The sequence below is a fragment of the Apodemus sylvaticus genome, chromosome 5 (genome assembly GCF_947179515.1).
Source record: "Apodemus sylvaticus chromosome 5, mApoSyl1.1, whole genome shotgun sequence".
Classification (NCBI taxonomy): Eukaryota; Metazoa; Chordata; class Mammalia; order Rodentia; family Muridae; genus Apodemus; species Apodemus sylvaticus.
The window spans coordinates 15,061,502-15,079,728 of record NC_067476.1 but is presented as its reverse complement, the minus strand read 5'-3'; the positions used below and the strand labels follow the sequence as shown (position 1 = coordinate 15,079,728).

Sequence of the window (18,227 nt, the reverse complement as noted above, 5' to 3'; positions counted from 1 at the left end):
CAGTGGGAAATCAGGCTTCTGCCCATGGCTGGACCACCGGTGATGGTGTGAGGGTCAGGCATGGGATGGGCCCGCTTGGGGGAAGCGGCTGCTTTGAGATTAGAGGAGTCTTGACTTTTTGAGCATAAAGTACTCAGAGGACCTAAGAGTAAGTAGCCGATGTGATTCAGCCCATTTCGTCTCTCTGGGTCTGGGCAAGCCCTTGGTTCTGTCACTAGTGAGAACCCCGTGTTCTCATTCAGAGCCAGCCCACATGCCACCATTGTTTATCTGGAACTGCTTGGATGTGGGTTTTACCTCCAGCTCTGCTGACCTGGAGCCAGGAATTTCACCTCACCTCAGTCTCACCATCTGCAAAATGGGAATGATCAGGAGAGCCACAGAGCCACCAGTCAATGCTGCTGGTGTCACATGAGGTGGGGGCCTGAGCCTGAGACACAGCAGGGGTGCTCAGTAAAAATTGTCATAAGACCTTCCCACAGGCTCCTTTGTCCCCTCCTGATGGGCATTTAGGACGGTTACAGATTTCAGCCATGTAAACTTCACATCACTAAAGCGGCCTCTTCTGGTTTCAGGTCTGTCATCTGCTGTCAGCATATTCTAAAGTCGGCTGGGGTGATGTGCCCAGCCACGCCCCTGTGAACAGGCCCAGCAGAGTGGAAAGAGAAGGCAGCTGAGTCGAGTGTGACTCCCACCTATGCTGGATTTCCGGGGCGGGGGCGGGGGGGGGGGGCAGTGGAGATTCCTTAACCTCAGCGAGCCTCTCTCTGTGTGTCAAATATAGCTGCCAGGAGGACTCTCCGACAAGATGGTAGATGTTCAGTCAGTGATAGCTCTCATCACCACCTTCCTCTTCACCTTCCTCCCAAAGCCTCCAGGCCCGCACAAGCCAGGTAACAATCTTTCTTCCCACTGCCCACTGAACTAAGCGCATATTCAAATGAGGTTCGTGGTCTTAATTGTGAATTCTGTCTGGGACCTGCAGGTTCAAGCGTAAAAATGGGCCTCTCTGCAAATAATCACTGGCGTGTGATATTTTTAAGAAAGCAAAGCTATTGTTTCTGATTGAAGGAAAGTCGGCTATGTTTTGAAGAGAAGCGCGATTAGGCAGTGGCGCTCTCTTTCACCATTGGGAATTAGACTCAGTTTGAGAGATTTGTGAGCTCCAGGACATTTGCCAGATGTGCTTGATTCTACATTTCAGACAACAAAGGGGATAATGTTGGCGGGAATCTTGACGGCACTGCTGATGATCGGGATATTCTTTGAGGATGGTACTGAGACCTTTCAGGGGAGGATTTCAGCTTTTACATAAACTAATTTGGGATGCTCACTCTCTGTCTTGCACAAAGCAAATTTACTTCATTGTTAGCTGTATCTGTTAAAATGGTTACAAGGGTTTTTTCCTTGAATATTAATAATGTGCCTTTCACTGGAGATGCTTGCATGGGGTGTCATTAATTGGGGGGAGGGAGTAAGGATTAGTGGTACAGTTCTCTCCAAAGTGATTACTACTAGTACCATGAGTCAAGCAACAGCCACAGGAAAGAGATGCATGATCAAACCGCTGAGCCAACGTGACTTTGGCTTACTCTTCCTGAGAAGGGGGAAGGAGGGGTATGTGCAGGGGCAGCATTAATTAATCCCTTGGGTTTTTGTTGTATTAAAGGTAATTATCCTGAATATCTTCAAATGCTCCCATATTGGGTCACAGTTTATAAAGGGCCTCTTTTCAAATAAGGTTACATTTAATTTGGGATGCCATGGTGGCTTTGTCTTAAGACTCTAGAGTGGACCGTTTCATCCATTTAAGAACCTCGCTGAGCTCTAGGTGGGTGCCAGTAACTAGTTTTGGCACTAGAGAAACAACTAAGAACCAGGCAGGACCCTGTCTACAGAGGACATACATGAGCAGAAAATGAATTTGTGTACAAGCTGGCAAGAAAAGAATAGTATAATTTTAACCAGCTTCCTGTGACTGTAACAAAATAACTGAGGCAATTAACTTATAAAGAGAGAAAGTATATTTAGCTCATGTCGTAAGAGGTTCCAGTCCAAGATCAGTAGCCTGCTTGCCTTGGGACATGTAAAGGGCAGACTGTGAAACTTCAAGCCAGAAAGCCAAGCAATGGCATGCTTCCAGTGACCTAGGACCTCCTCCCCTAGGGTTCCATCTCCTGCTGACACCACCCGGGGCCTTCTACCTGTGGGCCTGTGAGGGATAGTGTCTACATTTGAACCATAGCAAACAGACTTTGGGTTTTGGCCTAGCTTTGTTAACAGCTGTGTGACCAATCAAACATGATTTCTGTTTTTAAAAGATTTGTTATTTTATTTTTTGTGTATGAGTGAGTGTTTTGCCTCCCTGATGTCTGTGCTCGTGCCATGTGTGTCTGGTACTCACACACGCCAGACGTGGGTATCAGATGCCCTGGAACTAGAGTTACAAACAAGGCTGTAAGTCACCATGTGGTGCTGGGACTGGAACACAGGTCCTCTGCAGGAACAGCAAATGACCTCCCTCCAGTCCCCCATAGGGAGTTGTTAGCCTGTCACACCAGCTATCACATTGCAAACTAACAGCTCATGCAGGTTTTCCACTAAGCACGGGCCTGGCCAGACTCCTCCCCAGTGAGCACACCTCTCCTCCCAGCCTTGCCACTCCTGAGTGGTGAGTGTGCAGGCAAAGCCACTCCGCAGCAAAGACAGACAGACAGACAGACAGACAGACAGACATCCTGGCCTTGGGCTCTTTGCTAAGCCCCGAGAGATGAGGAGGAGGCCTGTGGCAGGCAGAGGACAGAAGGAAAGGTCTTCTGTGTACGCTCATTAAGGAAGATGGCTGGTGGCCTGGGTGGACCTGACCGTAGTGTACAACACACAGGAAGGTGGACAGTAGACCTTCAGACAAATTGAGCCTGGAGCTCTGAATGCTGTGAGGGGCTGTGGACCCTAAACTCCAGCGGCATCTCATTTCCCAAGCAGAACCCTGAGGAGTCAGCAAGATTAGCACAGCCAATCACACTCACCTCCCAAGAGACTTCTTCGCTCCTCAGCACCCAGAGAAAACATAATAAGCCCCAGGGCCCAACTCACTCCTCCCTGCAGCCTGAGTCACTAATCAGCACCGTTATAGCAGCCTCAACCCACTAATCACGGAACACCTGTCTGGGCCAGGTGCTGGGCTGTGTATTCATATACTTAATCTCCGTTTTCCCCGCAGCTCCTTCAGAGAGGTGCTATCAGCATACCCATTTTATAGATGAGGAAACTGATGCTCTTAGAGGAAAAGTGAGCTTTCCATGATCACATCAGTGGGGGCCTACCAGTGATAGGGGTTTCAAGCCCTGAGGTTTTTGTTTTTCGGTGGTTTTTTTTTTTTTTTTTTTAGATTTTTTTTTTTAATGTATATGATTACACTGTAGCTGCCTTCAGACACACCAGAAGAAGGCATCAGATATCATTACAGATGGTTGTGAGCCACCATGTGGTTGCTGGGAATTGAACTCAGGACCCTAGAAGAGCAGTTGGTACTCTTAACCAGCCCCCTGAGCTTTTTAATCACTACATCACTAAGTCCTCATGTCCCCCTTTGGATAAAAGGTCCTAGACAAGCCTGTTTGGTTGTATTTGCAGTGCTTAGGGGTGTATACAGTAACCGTGCTCAGTGGCTATAACTTACAGCTTACTTTCTCAAAACAGAATGCTCTGGAGAAGAATGAAAAGATCACTGCTGGGGGAGATGGAGCAATTGGACTGTCACCAGTAGGCCACGGCCACTCTGATTCTAATCACAGGACATCCCCATTCTAGCTGCCAACATGCATGGGAGGTTTTCACGAGGCCAGGGAGCATGAGCAGAGGCTTTAAGGCGGACAGAAATGACCAATGCCACTGGGGTTACATGGCAGGGACACAAGTAGTGTGTGCCCTGCCTAGTAACTCAGGCCCAAGCCAGCTGCAGTATTGGGCCAACCAATCCTAAACTCTGCAGATCAGATATGGCCCAAGAGTCCCTGGATTGTGACCTGTGGTGGCCAGTAAGATGGTTTGAAACCTTGTGGCTACACAGAAATCTAATGGATTTCTTTTATTCAAAATAGCAAGCTGTCTGTCTACTGTGTACAGGGAATTGAAGTTTCAATTTTAGTGGGAGGATATGTGAGACGTATGAGGAATAGTTCTGCTTGCGTGCATTTTCCTTTACAAAGACTTGGTCAGCTCATGAGTGATGCTTAGAACGGTGGTTAAGTTAGGCATAGTCACAGAGCCCCTGGTCTTGTAAGCACCTACGTAAGAATACTTCACCGTCACTGTGTGAGAAGCCTATGAGGCCACAGAGGAGAGGGAGGCAGGTGGGCAGTGGAGGGAGGTGAGCCAGGAAAGACTGCCTCCAACAGTCCTTGGAGGGAGGTGTGGAATTAGCCTAGTGACTATCAGCCAGCACGTTTAACAGTAAGCAGAGTAGAAAATACTGAACATTGTATGTGTAAAGTATACACATGCACACAGGCTTGTGTTAAGTCTGCAGTCACAAGAGAAACCACTCCTGATGTGCTGTCAGGAGCCCCTCACAAGGGCCTGTACCTTTCCTGGTGCTGAGACGCACATAATACCCTGACAGAAGCAACTTAAGGGAGAAAGGATTTACTCGGCCCACAGTTCTGGTTTATAGTCCTGAGGAAGCCGAGATGGCAGGAGCTTGAGAGAACTGGTGAGTTACACCAAGCCAAGAACAGAGAGCAGTGAATTCATGTAACACAATACTGTCAGCTTGCTTTCTCCACCCTGATACAGCCCTGCCCAGGGAATGGTGCTGTTCACACTAGGAAAGTCTTCTTATCTCAGCTAACACAATCAAGATAACCCCCTACCCACATGTCACACTGTCTTCCTAGGTGATTCTCAGTTGTGTCAAGTTGATATTTAAAACTAACTGGCCTGGACTAAGAGCCGAACTCAAGAGGGCCCAGGTTGCCTGCCTGATCTCTTGGAATTCTGCAGGTCTTCAAAACCAGTTTAATGAGTACTGGGGTGGATTTAAATGATTTAAGAGCCTAGCTCAGCTTGCATGGTGGTAATGCTAGCCATTCAGAAGGCTTTAACAGGAGGTTTGCATGAGCCCAGGAGTTCAAGGCTAGCCTGAGCAACATAGCAAGATGTTGTCTGAAAAGAAGAGTTAATTTTCACAGTAATGCAGGTACCACAGTCCCCTCAGTTAAGAAAAGCATCTCTTGGGGCTGTTGAGATGGTCTAATGGTTAAAAGCACGGGGTGCTCTTCCAGAGGACCTGGGTTCTATTCCCAGCAACCTCAGTGGCTCACAAACATCTGTAACTATAGTTCCAGGGGATCTATTGCCCTCTTCTGGCCTCCATGTGCACCAGGCATTCAGGTGGTATACAGACATAATGTGCAGGCAACACACTGGCCACAGTAAAAAAGAAAACAAAGCCATCGTTAAAGTTCATGTCCAGACAATTTGGATCTTCATCTACGTGTGTGGTTTAGCAACAGCTGTGACTGCCAAGGGAGACCTGCAGCTTGCTTTGGAGATGGGAAAAGTCAGGGCAGTGTAGTAAGGCAGATGGAAAAAGAAAAACCAACCCCAAGTGAATCACCCGCACGCCCTCTTCACCGGTGCCCCAGTCCATCATGTCCTTCAGAGTAAGTGTCCATAGAGAAACAGCTTCAGATTGACTAAGAAACTCTTCCTGGTGGATAGTTTAGATAGTGCCAGAAGGTGCCTACTTGTTGCTGGGGGAGAAAGTACAGGCTGGATCCCCTGAATCTTACAACGGAGATGGAGGGCAGGGGGATGCAATAGTGGTATGAAGGTTGTGGGGATAACCAACTGCTATCTGACTGGACGTAAAGCCTGCGGAATGCACACCTCAATCTGTAAACCAGATCTGAAATCATGACTGAGAGCATCATGGGCCTGGGCAGTGGGCTGCCTGGTGTGTGTGCGTGGGGTGGGGTGAGGACAGAAGACACACAACATGACATGGGGGACAGGACAAGAGGGGACCATGACCTACGGCTGTCACTTTACTAAATGGTCACCCTTTCAAACTGCGTTCTAAATACTTATATATGGAGTCACATCTGTGCGCTGACCTCAGCTTCGGTCAGAGGCGCTTCCCTAAGCACAGGGTAGTGGTAAAAAGCAGAGGCTCATAAGCAGCCCACATGCTGGGCATGTGTAACTCCGAACACCCAGCTGCGGGCAGGTCAGTTATACCAGCCTCCAGCATCCTAGACTCAGCAAACTGAGAGACAGGAATGACCACATCGGCCCACAGCCCAGCATTCAGGCCCCAGGTTGCAGAGGGGGAGCACTGTTAATGGCACATGGGTTGTAGGGGGAGGGGCCCTGGAGACAAGGTGGACAGCAGTGCAGGAGGCAAGTCAGGATGTGACTAGTTGGTCAGAGACGTCCCTTTAGTGGTGTTCTGGACACTCCAAATTGTACCTGTCTTACATCGGGACCAAAATACTCCTTGGCTCTGTTTCTCTCTTACTATAGACTCTTAAAGTCAGAAGGACACTTGGGATTATCCAGTCCAACCACTTCGTTTATAGGGGAAAAAAACTGCCCAGAGAGGGCGGGCTCCAGCATTCAGAGAGCCAGAACTTTAACCCAGGTTTTAATAGGTCCCCAGCTTGGGCCTACAGGGGCCTTCCAGTTGCCTTCCCCCACCTAACCAGAAGGATCTCCTATCTAATCTTAATTCCCTTACCTTTTCCTCTCTGTGTAAATGAGTCTTTCTAAAGGATAAACCAGGCTGCTATGCCTGCTGCCAACCTGAAACATTCCCTTGCTTCAGTCGCCCCTCATCCCCCACAGTTTTTCTTAGTTCATGGTCTTGAGCCACTGCAGTTCCCGGGTCTCAGACGTCCTCTCCCAACTCTAAGCCTTTTAACCCTCTGCCCAGCCCTGCTGTGTCTGTGAGGGCACCCGGGACTGCTCGCTCCGCCTCCAGGGTTGGGTGTCCCTCCCACATATGGTGGTGGTGATTGTGTGTCAGGATCACGCTCTCTCCAGCCTTTCCTGCTCCCTGGGGCAGTCTGGGACACTGCTGCATCCACATACTTGTCAGATCCAGACCCTCAGCAAGTGTTAGTAAATTCCTGCTGAGCAAACCATTAGTGTCCATCCTCCAGGGCCCCAAAGTTTAAGTTCATCACCAAGAACAGTTTCTGGAACTTTCTGGTTCCCCATCAGGACATGTATATTCAAGGTTCTGGGCCTTTACGAATGCTCTCTGCCTGACACGCCCTTCCCTGACTTTCCGGTCCATGTAAGCACTGCATATCCATCGTCTGTTTGTTCTGACCAGGCTGGTCTCAAACTCTCTATACTCATGAGGATCACACCAGTCCTCCTGGTCCTCCTGCTGCCACCTCACAAGAGCTGGGATTCAGGCGAGCACCACAATGCCTGGGTTGGGTATACTGCCGCCTCACGCATATGAGACAAGTGCTCTACTGCCTAAACTGCACCCCTGGCCATTCACCCTTTAAGACCCATGACTCTGGGGGCCCCTTTTTCTATTTCAACCTATATTACCCTCTCCTTCATCTCCCACTTATTCACAAAGTCTGCCCAGTGGGGTCCATATCCCATTATATTGCTCTTGAGTACTTCAGTGTCTGCCTTGAATATTAGGCTGCGACTCCTCTTCAGCCCAGGATGCCACTCTGAGGAGATAGCACTGGAATACGATTCAAATCTTAAAGGCTTCAAACGAATCCCTTACATTCTACAATAACTGTAGAAAGATGGAACTAGCACTCGGTGCTCTGGGGTGCTCCAGAATATACGTCATATAGTCTTACTTCTGCAAAAACGTTCTCACTGCCCCACTTCCCAGTGAACTTCACAGTCAAGCACACTTGAGACATGGAACAGACATACCATCCCTCCCTATGTACAGACTCATAGCTCACATCCATTCCTGGGTTTATCTGGTTTACAGATCCTTACTTTTTTTCGTTGCCCTCAGGATTGAAATGAAGGCCTTGTGTACTCTAGACAAGTACTCAGCACCCCTGAGATATGTTAGCCCTGCCTCAGACCTATTTAGGAAGCATCTGTGGTGTGCTAGCTTCGTGTTACTAGGTCAACCCCAAGTCTCCCCGAATCTGGTGTGAGGCATGCCTGTGTACTATGTCAGGCTTTAGGAATATGTTTTTGTTCTGCAGCTTTGAACTTTACTAGTTCATAGGTCTCAGTTCTCGAGGTCCTGTAGGGAGACTCATGGTGGCTCTAATGAGCTTAGCACGTAAGAAAGTGCTATACTGGCTCCTAGTTGCTGGGCTGACTGGTTTGCTGTTATACAGTCTGGCAAAGGAAACTCTATGTAGAACACACACTCCTTAACACTTCTGCTGCTGGTAGAAACTTAACCCAAGTAGAGTTAACCAAGTAAACAGCCAGACTGTTTTTGTTTAGACATCTTGGCAGGACTCTCAGGATTCAGACCCTTTGTGAATGACACTTTAGGTCACCTTGGCAGACTTCAAACAAACAAAAAAACTAGATCAGAGGAAATGTAAAGCTAGAGGCTAGGAGGGTGTGATGTGAAAGTGGAAGAAAGAGTTTATAAATGTTATCTTCAGCCTTGTCCCCATCAAAGACACAGTGATGATTGTCCCTCCCTGGGCTTCTTGGCGTCTGCGTCCACAGCCTTGATCTTTCTGTGTATCCCCCAAGGTGGGCAGGCTCGCCCCCCTAAGTATTTCATAGAATTATAATTGACAATGACTGACTGGTTATAGATTCTTCAGGCAGGGATGGTTAGAAATTAATATTAATTGAACATGGTGCAGGGTCTTTGGGCTTCTATCTCTCCTGTTAGGAGGAGGTGCCAGTATCTTTGTATTTGTAGAAAGCTTGTTGACAGCCTGTGCTGACCTTGTGTTTGAGGTCGAGGCTCATGACTAGAACACAGAGGACACCTTTCGGGGGAAGTTTGGACATCTGGAGAAGAACTACCCTGCTCCAGAGCAGTGAGAAGGGGGACTGGGCCAGGCAGGGGCTTCTGCTGCTCAGCTCTGCTCTGCGTGGGGTGGGGGTGGGGAGGCACACAACCCCTGGCACAGACTGGCGAAGCAGTCTTTCTGTTTTGCTTGCTCTTCACACTAGTGTTGCTTTGTGGTGGCATTTTACACCCAGTGTCACTTTGCTCTACACTTCCAGGTACAGCATCATTACACTCCTCGGAGACCCCACTGGGCAGCCCGGCAGTGACCCCTGCTCTGAGCCCTGGGCTGCAGCTCCTTGTGCGTCCACTCACTTCCTGTGAGCCCACTGTTGCCCTCGGCCCTAGGCCCTGAGGTGGAACTGCTTCAGGTGTGGCTGCCTCTGCTGTCCCTCTTGGTGCTTTCTCAGTGCTAGCCATTTAGCACCTAGCTCCTGACAGGCGCTTCTTATGTTTTCTTGATCAGTCCTGACTGATACAAGTGGAAAAGACAGAGTTCCTTCTCGCATGGACCTGATGGCCATGAAGCAATGGTACCATAAATGGGTATTTATCTAGGGTTGAAATAAGTGTGGGAGGGACATTAGCATATGATAGGCCCTTTGGGAAACTGCTCTGCTTAGCACTGGCTGAGGTGGCTGTCTGAAGCTCGCCCGGTCCTGAGGCACCATGTCCACAGCTTCCTGAGGGAAATGCAGGCCTGAGTCCCTGGACCTAAATATTCAGCATGTTCCTTTCGGAGAAGATCTGGATCCAAGCCTTGGGATCACTACACAGTTCCTCAGCTCTTGTGCTGGCCCTACAGGCAACACTCTGATGACATCCTCACTCTGAGGGAAGGAGATGCTATCCACTGTATGGAGCCATTGCTCCCCTCAGTACTTCCTGGCCACAGAAACAGCAAATTCCTTAACAGTATATGCAGGTCTCACTCTCGCTCTGTCTGTCTGTCTGTCTGTCTGTCGTCTGTCTCCTTGTCACTCTCTCTTTGTGTGTGTTCTTTCTGTCTCTCTGTCACTCTGTGTTCTGTCTGTCTCTCTGACACCTTCTCTCTTTGTATGTGTGTATGTTTGTGTATGATTGTACATGCATGTGACTGTACATGTGTGGACATGTCTCTGAGAAGGTCTCTAGCTCTTATTACCTTGATGGACCAATGACTCTAGAAGAACAACTGTGACCCCATGCATTATAGGAACACCCACGCTCTTACCCATCATCTCCTGGGAGTCCGGCCACTGTGAAGTCGGATTGGCCTTGGAATCTCTCACTGAAATGAGCGTCTGCATCTGCCAGCCAGCTGGGGCAGCCAGCCTTCCTGGACTACAAGGAACCGCCCCTCTCTGGGCAGGCCTGGGCTTCCCCCTCTGTCTGACAAGTTTCTCCCCATGTCCAAGGTCAATTGCGAGGTGCCACCCGAAATGCCATGTCCTTCTCAAAACCTCTGATCCCTTGGTTCTGGACTTGTGACTCTTAGCCACCCCTTCATGGTGTCCCGGCCCTTCACTTCCAGGACTGTGACTTTCTTTGATGGCCTGCTTCAGGATGCTCTCAACTGTTTGTAGTCCTCACTGCTGCCCATCAGAACATCAGCTGCAGCAGGAAGGGGCCAAGGTCTAGCTTCCTGTTGCTGTACCCAGCACCAAGCATGGTGTTTGGAACACAATAGAAGTCAACTAATGCTAGATGAAGGGATGGCTACCAGAGAACACTCTTTAGCCTCTCAGCAGCACACTCTGGTGCTATCACAGTGAAGCTACGAATGCCTTTGCTCTTACTCTGTGGCCGTACACAGGCTTAGCAGCCTAGAATGCTAGGAAACATCAGATGACCCACCCACACTTGCCTCTTTCTTGGTAGATGTACATGCATGTGCACCCACTTGCGCAGCCATTCCGGCAGGTAAAGATAAAGAGTGTCTGAGCTGTCAGCACACACTTACCCGCATTCCTCAGAAAGCGGTTCCGGTAATCCTTGATGACTCTGGTCACGGGGTTATAGAAGCCATCTCCACAGTCATAGTAGCCCAGGGGAATTTTTCTGGGTGGGTCCATGTTGGTGAGCTGAGAGATGCCTTAAGGAGGCACAGAAGACAATTAGTACAGCAGCAAGGCCACGTGCAAACCCAGTGCTCAGATATCCCCGCTAGCTGGTGTGCATGTGGCTGGCGCCACTGTGGGACCAAATGTTCCTTTTGCAGGGCCAGGAGCAAAGTCTGCAGGCAGGAATGGGTCCCAGGGAGCTCTTTGAAAGGGGCTGTGCACGGGGCCTTGGGAACTGGACCTCTGCCTTCTCTGACCTCACCCTCATCCATTTCTTGGGCCACCACGATGAAGTTCTGAAGTCAGAGAAACCCTGAGGGAGAGAGTAGACTGAAGAGAGGGGTGCCCAACATGTGGGCAATAGGCCACAAGTGTGAACCCCTGGCCACACTCAGGAAACCCAGGAGCGGAACCTAGATGAGGGAGTGCTCTGGGAAAGGGTGGGTAGAGCCCTACATCTGGACTGTCTCCCAAATGCCACAGTGGTACCATTCATGTTTTTTCTTGTGTGCTAGACATCTGGCTCCTCCTGTCTCAGTTAATCCCCAGAGCAGCTCATCTCACAGAGACGAGAGCTCACATCAGAGGCCGAGTAACCGGCCCAATGCCAGCCAGCTAGGAAGCAGCCTGGCTCTGGAACCTGGGTGCTAAGTGACACAGCAGGGAAGGACTGGGTCTGAGTCTGATTCCTAAGCTAGGGGTGCGGGACCCGGGAGGGCAAGACAATCTTGCAGACATTTCAAGTCTCGTAATGGCTGGAGTAAAGTGGGGGATGCTAGAATTTCTCATATTCTTTTTCATTTTAAGTCCTGAATTTCCCTTTCTCTGAACAGCAAGCAGAATGCCATGGCCCCCTACACGCACACACGCGCGCGCGCACACACACACACACACTGTGCTTACAGGTCTGCATCCTGCAAGAGCAAATGCTCCAATGTTTTCTAATTATACACTTGACCCTGACTCTAGCCAAACCGCATGCGTACTGGCAATGATTATTAAATGTCTTTTCTATGCCAGTGGCTTTGAAGCCATTCTGTGGCTCAAACCCCAGCCCAGTTGCCATCTTAGATGCATTGAGAAGTTGAGGTCATCCTTTAAGCATCTCAGTTTTCTACTCTGTGATGCACAGCAGGGGAGAGTGACCAGAAAGGGCACCCCAAACAATCAAAGAGACAAGACGGGGACTAGAGGGAGCCTCTGCCAGCACCCAGCCCACAGAGGGAAGGTTCTACCAATCTCCCTCCTCCTTTCCCACTCTCTCTTGGTATAATGCTTACATTTATAGCATGACATTTGTCATGTGCCATGCACCTGACATCCACGCAAAGCAGTGTTGGAGGTGTAAACTCTCATTGCTGATGGGCTCCTGAGGCAGAAGACACCACTCTCATGAATTAGTAGGGGAAGGCACAGAGAGACGGAGTCCCTTGGTCTCACTATCCTGACCAGCTAGTGGGCCTGAGGTGAGGATTGGCTTCTGTGGCTCTCCTGGGTCTACTGCATCCATCTGCTCCTTGAGAAGGTTCAGTGGGGCCCAGGCCCTCATCTCTGGCACCCTTGCTCTCCGTCTCTGTGTGGGCATGCTACCTGAGGGCTTCAGGCCGTAGCAGATCTCGGTGTAGAACCTCCGGTCGTAGCTGTCACAGTAGTGCCAGTGTTTGTCCTCATACTGCAGCCCGTCATTGAAGGTATACTTGCCCTGGGAAGAAAGAAGCACAAAGGTACCAGAGGAAGCCAGAGCCACAGCCTTATTGCTTGTTACCAAGGGAATAGCTGGCTTCTCGCTGCCATCAGCAAAGAAGTGACAGTTGTCACCATGGTCTTGGTTGTGTGGATTAGGGGAGTTGGAGACACAGAACCGAACCCTGTGCTTAAAGTCAAAAGCATGGCGACTCTGCATGGGACTGGGCAGGCCAGGCAACCTACTCTCTTGGCTCTCAGGTTTTCCCATTTACAGAATTAGGATTGTGGCAGTGTCCCTTTAAAAGGGATGGCTGGGAATTTGGTGAGATAGGTACATGCTAAGCTTAGCTGGGAAACGTGTGTGTGTGCGTGAGTGTGTGCGTGTGCGTGTATGTGTGTGTGTGTGTTTCGGGGAGGAAGGACCACTGTGCTCTCAGCTGTGCTGAGATACCCATTTCCTCTGGCCTTGGACACCAGTACACCTGGCCTCTGCCCGGGGCTCACCCCACCTCTTCTCTAGGGTCTTTCAGTCTGGACAAGAACTATAGTGCTGGCTTCCTCTGGGCCTCCACCTCACAGAGCAGGTTGAGCTTTCATTATCTCAAGAGCCAAAGTCTCCTCATCTCGTTCCATACATCTGTTGGTGCCCTTCGCTGGGTACTCTAACACACAGAACGAGCCCTTACACAGGTTGTTGTTTTTCTCTTATTATAGTAGCTACAAAGGTCAGAGCCACGGCCCGTCGTTCAGACGTGTGCATTCTGGTCTTGTTGCTTCAATGCTAAAGGAGCCTCAGGATGTGAGGCTGTACCAGCCGAGGCATCAGGAAACATGGGTGGAAATTCCCACAGTTCTATTTGTTCACTATGTGACCTTGGGCAAGTCACATCCCTTTCCTGAGGCTTCAATTCCCTAAGCTATAAAAGAAGCATCTCTTGCCCTTTTTTTAGGTCATGAGTCAGGCCCAGCACACTCTCAGGGAGACTCACGAGAGTACAAATCATTTTCCACAGAAAAACCATCGTTTCATATCCAGAAGCTATTCCGTGAGGAAGTCAGGGGGTTCCGCCGACCCCAAGTTCTACAGATGGCCCATAAGCCTCATTATCAGAACCTTTGGGTTGGATGACCTAATAGAGGTGGTGATAGTAACAGCTGATACTTTTGAGTAGCTACCGTGTGCTAGGAAATGGCTGCGAACACACCACGTTTCCCTCATTTTTACCCTCAGCACCGTTGTGGTAGGCTGAGTCATACCATCTCACCCTACCCTCAAAGGTGACCACATCTGCTGGAACTTGTAAATGCATAACTTTTCTAGAATCATCCAGTATGAGGGTCCTTACAGGAGAAAGGTGGACAGGAGAGAGGACAGGATAGCAGAAGCAGGGAGGAGGAGAAGCAACTTGGTGTTGTAAGCAGAGATTGGAGTGATCCCTAGTCACGAGCCAAGGCATACAGGCAGCTTCTAGGAGTTAGAAAAAAATGTGAGGAGACAGATTCTCTGCCTGGAGTCTGCTTGCTGGCCCTGTGTAGACTTCCAGTCCCCAGAACCATAAGATGGTGAATGGAGGCTGATTTAAGATGCTAACTTTTTTTTTGGGGGGGGGGGTGTAACCCATCATGGCGGCACTAGGTAGCCAAGATGGCTGTCCCTAGTTTAAGAATGAGGAGCATGAATTTCAGAGATGTAGAGTCATTGGCCAAAGATAAGGCAGAATGAGAAGAGGGACAAGGTAAGCACCAGGCAGGGAGGGGGGGAAGGGCAGGGAGGGGAGGGGGAGAGGAGGGGAGGGGCTACAGCAGGGGCTACAACAGGGGCTCTTCCTGCCTGGGGAACTCCCTCAAGCCCCATCTTGTCACCTTCACCACCAATCCCTTCTTCCAGATAGCGTCGAATCGGCTCCCACTGGGGAAGAACAGGGTTCCTTCTCCGTGGAACATGCCGTCCTTCATCTCCCCGACGTATCTCGTGTCAGTAGGGAGGATGTACTCAGCACTGCCCTCCATCCTGTAAGGACACGGGAAGTCACCGGGGCTCTACATGGCACTGGGGGGACACAGAGAGACGCTCACTCTCTCCGTCCTCAGATGCGAGGCCCCTCGATATTCTGTCAGAGCGTTTGTGGTGCTTTCTCTTCATCAAAAATCTCAAAAAGATGTTTAAGATGGGGCAACCTGGGGCAGGAGAGATGGCTCAGCAGTTAAGAGCTCTGATTGCTCTTCCCAAGGTCCTGAGTTCAATTCCCAGCAACCATCTGTAATGGGATCTGATGTCTTGAGACACCTGTAATGAGACACCTCTCTCTTCTGGTGTCTGAAGACAACTACAGTGTACTTATCTACATAAAATAAATAAATCTTTTTTTTTTTTTTAAAGGATGGGGCATTGGAGAGATGGCTCAGTGGCTATGAGCACTGACTGCTCTTCCAGAGGTCCTGAGTTCAATTCCTACCTGAGTTACACCACATGGTGGCTCACAACCATCTATAATGGGATCTAATACCCTCTTCTGGTGTGTCTGAAGACAGCTATAATGCTACAGTGTACTCATCATATACATCAAATAAATAAATAAAATCTTTAAAAAACAAAACAAAACAAAAACAAGGACACAGCTTTTGGTCTGTCATCCTCCCCTCCCAGAAGACTGTCCCAGAGTTTATACTATCCGCTGAAATTCCTCCTCGCTAGCATCAAAGCTACAAAGTTAATATTGTGAAAAGACCAGCAACCCAGGCAGCTGATTCTGTGTTTCCCAAGTCCATTATGACCAGCCCAGCCTTGCCTTGCCAATTAACTCACAGTGGCCAGTTTTTTTTTTTTTTTTTTTTTTTTTTTTTAAAAAAAAAAAAACAAACCTGTTCTGTCAAATGTTAGTTTGGCCACTCTACATAAATCCCTCTGTGCTTTACCTTTTCTCATTTGGCACATGGGAATCACTGTGTGTGTGTGTGTGTGTGTGTGTGTGTATGTGTGTGTGTGTGTGTGGTGTGTGTGTGGTGTGTGTGTGTATGTGTGTGTGTGTATGTGTGTGTGATGTGGGAGGTCTTTCTTCATTTCCTGTGTTCTCACTGAACTCAACTGTGCAGCACTTCAAAATATATAGAGAGACAGGGACTCATTCTCTAGCCCATGCTAACCTGGAACTCATGTAGCTCAGACTGGCCTTGAGCCTGTGGCAGTTTCCCCCCTCCCCCTCCCCATGCTCTTCCCTCCCCCCTCAGCCTCTCAAATGCTGGGATTGTAGACATAAGCTAGTATACTGTGTTTTCCATTTTTATATTTAGATATGGTATAAGCAAATCATGGAGTTTAATGTTAGGCTCAGAAAACAGAAAACTTTATTTTTGAAGCATAGTTAACATGCAAAATGATACACATACTTAGTGAACAGTTTGTACATTTTGACAATATCCTGAAAACCATCATCATTGTCAATATATTAATATATCCACTGCCACAGTTTATGCTTACTCTCTCTTTAATCTTTCTTGTTTGTTCCTCCCATTTCTCATCCCTAAGCAAAAACTGATCGATTTCCATGAATTGATTTATATTTCCTATAATTTAATATAAAAAGTATCATACAATATATACTCCTTTTTTTGCTGGACATTTCTGATTCCTTTCATTCAAATAATTCTTTTAAGTTCTACTCATGTTACTGTTATGTGAACCAATATTTTCCTTGCTGTGTACTATTCCAGTGAATGGATATACCACATTTGTTTGTTCACTCACATGTTGGTGAACATCTTTTTTTTTTTTTTTTTTTTTTGCGGTATTGGCATTTTATTTTATTTTATTAAACTTTCTTTTTTATTGGATATTTTATTCATTTACATTCCTTTTTTTTCTTATTTTTTTTTTAGTATTTTTTTTATTCGATATAATTTATTTACATTTCAAATGATTTCCCCTTTTCTAGCCCCCCCCCACTGTTGGTGAACATCTTGATTGATTCCAGTTTCCAATTATTACAGTTTCCATTATATAAGGCCAATAGGAGTACTGACAAACACTCCTCTGTGTGAGCATAGATTTTCATTTATCAGGTTAATAACTAGGAATAAAATAGCTGTCTTATTTTTTAAGAAACTGCCAAGCTTTTCCAAAATATTTGTCCAATTTTATATTCCCACCAGCAATGGGGAGTCTATATAAACCAAAGATTAAGTTTTAATTTATTCTATATATGAAGGACAGCCAGTGGGCAGTGGTGGCGTGCACCTTTTTTTGTTGTTGTTAGTTTTTGTTTTTGTTTTTTCGAGACAGGGTTTCTCTGTATAGCCCTGGCTGTCCTGGAACTCACTCTGTAGACCAGGCTGGCCTCAAACTCAGAAATCTGCCTGTCTCTGCCTCCTAGAGTGCTGGGATTATAGGCATGCACCACCACCACCGCCCGGGTAGTGGCGCACACCTTTAATCCCAGCACCTGGGAGGCAGAGGCAGATGGATATCTGAGTTCAAGGCCAACCTGGTCTAGGGAGCAAGTTCCAGGATAGCCAGGGCTCTTACATAGAAAAACCCTATCTCTAAAATCAAACAAAAATTAAGCACAGCCCACTATAAAGATGTGTGTGGGCTCTTCAATTTCTGTGCCCAAGCCCAATCCTTCACCTCCACCTGACAAAACTTTGCAGTAGGAACTTTTGCCTTGTGGGCAGAAATGGTATGGTTTAGACACAAAGCTGGGTAGAAACATAGACTCCCTCACTTCTTAGCTGTGTGTTCTTAACAGTGAGCATGCCATTTTCTTAAGTCACCATTTATTTGTGAGATAAGCCTGAACTGTCTCACTGTCATGAAAGACTTTGCACACCCAAGCATCATTGCCACTTCCCAAGGGGTTAGACAAGGGTCTTGAGTCCTCCAAGGCTCCCTTTCATCCTTTACCCTTGGAGTTGAGATAATACCATCTCCCTTGCAAAGCTGACTGAAGACTTGGACAGCATCCCATATATATATATATATATTGCTACCACTTTCTCTAGGAATCTGTCCCTGTGCTTGACTAGACCACTACTCCTGCTTCCTCAAAACACCCTGCAATTCGTCTAGCCTATGCATACAGATCCGCCTTCATCTCTTCATCTCTACAGCCCCATGAAGTGCTTTATATCCCAAACTTATCTGTTCATTACTGCCCCCCCCTCCCCAGCATCAGCCTCTCCAGTATTCTGCTTTCTTCATCCAGAGCTACTGGCAAGGCAAAGTGACCACCGCGCATGTGCTCTGCCCATCTTGACCACAGGGCTGACCTTGATTACTTGTCATAACTGTGTCACGCTTACCGGTCCCACTATGTTTGCAGGGATTCTGACTAGGGTCAAATACAAGATCTGGACATGGGGAACAATCAGCATTCCCTGAATAGCATTTTCTAGTTTTCTTTGCATAATTTTTAAAATATTTATTTCTTAATGTCTATGTTTTGCTCTCATGTATGTAATGTGTACCATGTACATGCCTGGTGCCCACAGAAGCCAGAAGGGGAACTTTGGTTAAA

General features: G+C 48.0%; 1 protein-coding gene across 1 annotated transcript in view; it reads right to left on the bottom strand.

Annotated features, from left to right (window-relative positions):
- Positions 1-18,227, bottom strand: part of Morn5 (MORN repeat containing 5) — a 32,717-nt gene that overhangs the window by 14,183 nt on the left and 307 nt on the right. Inside the window, exons 2-4 of the mRNA XM_052181093.1 lie at positions 14,578-14,725; positions 12,619-12,730; positions 10,929-11,060 (exon numbers count right to left, since the gene is read on the bottom strand). Coding sequence (XP_052037053.1) covers positions 10,929-11,060; positions 12,619-12,730; positions 14,578-14,725 — 392 coding nt within the window. The remainder of the gene's footprint in view (positions 1-10,928; positions 11,061-12,618; positions 12,731-14,577; positions 14,726-18,227) is intronic.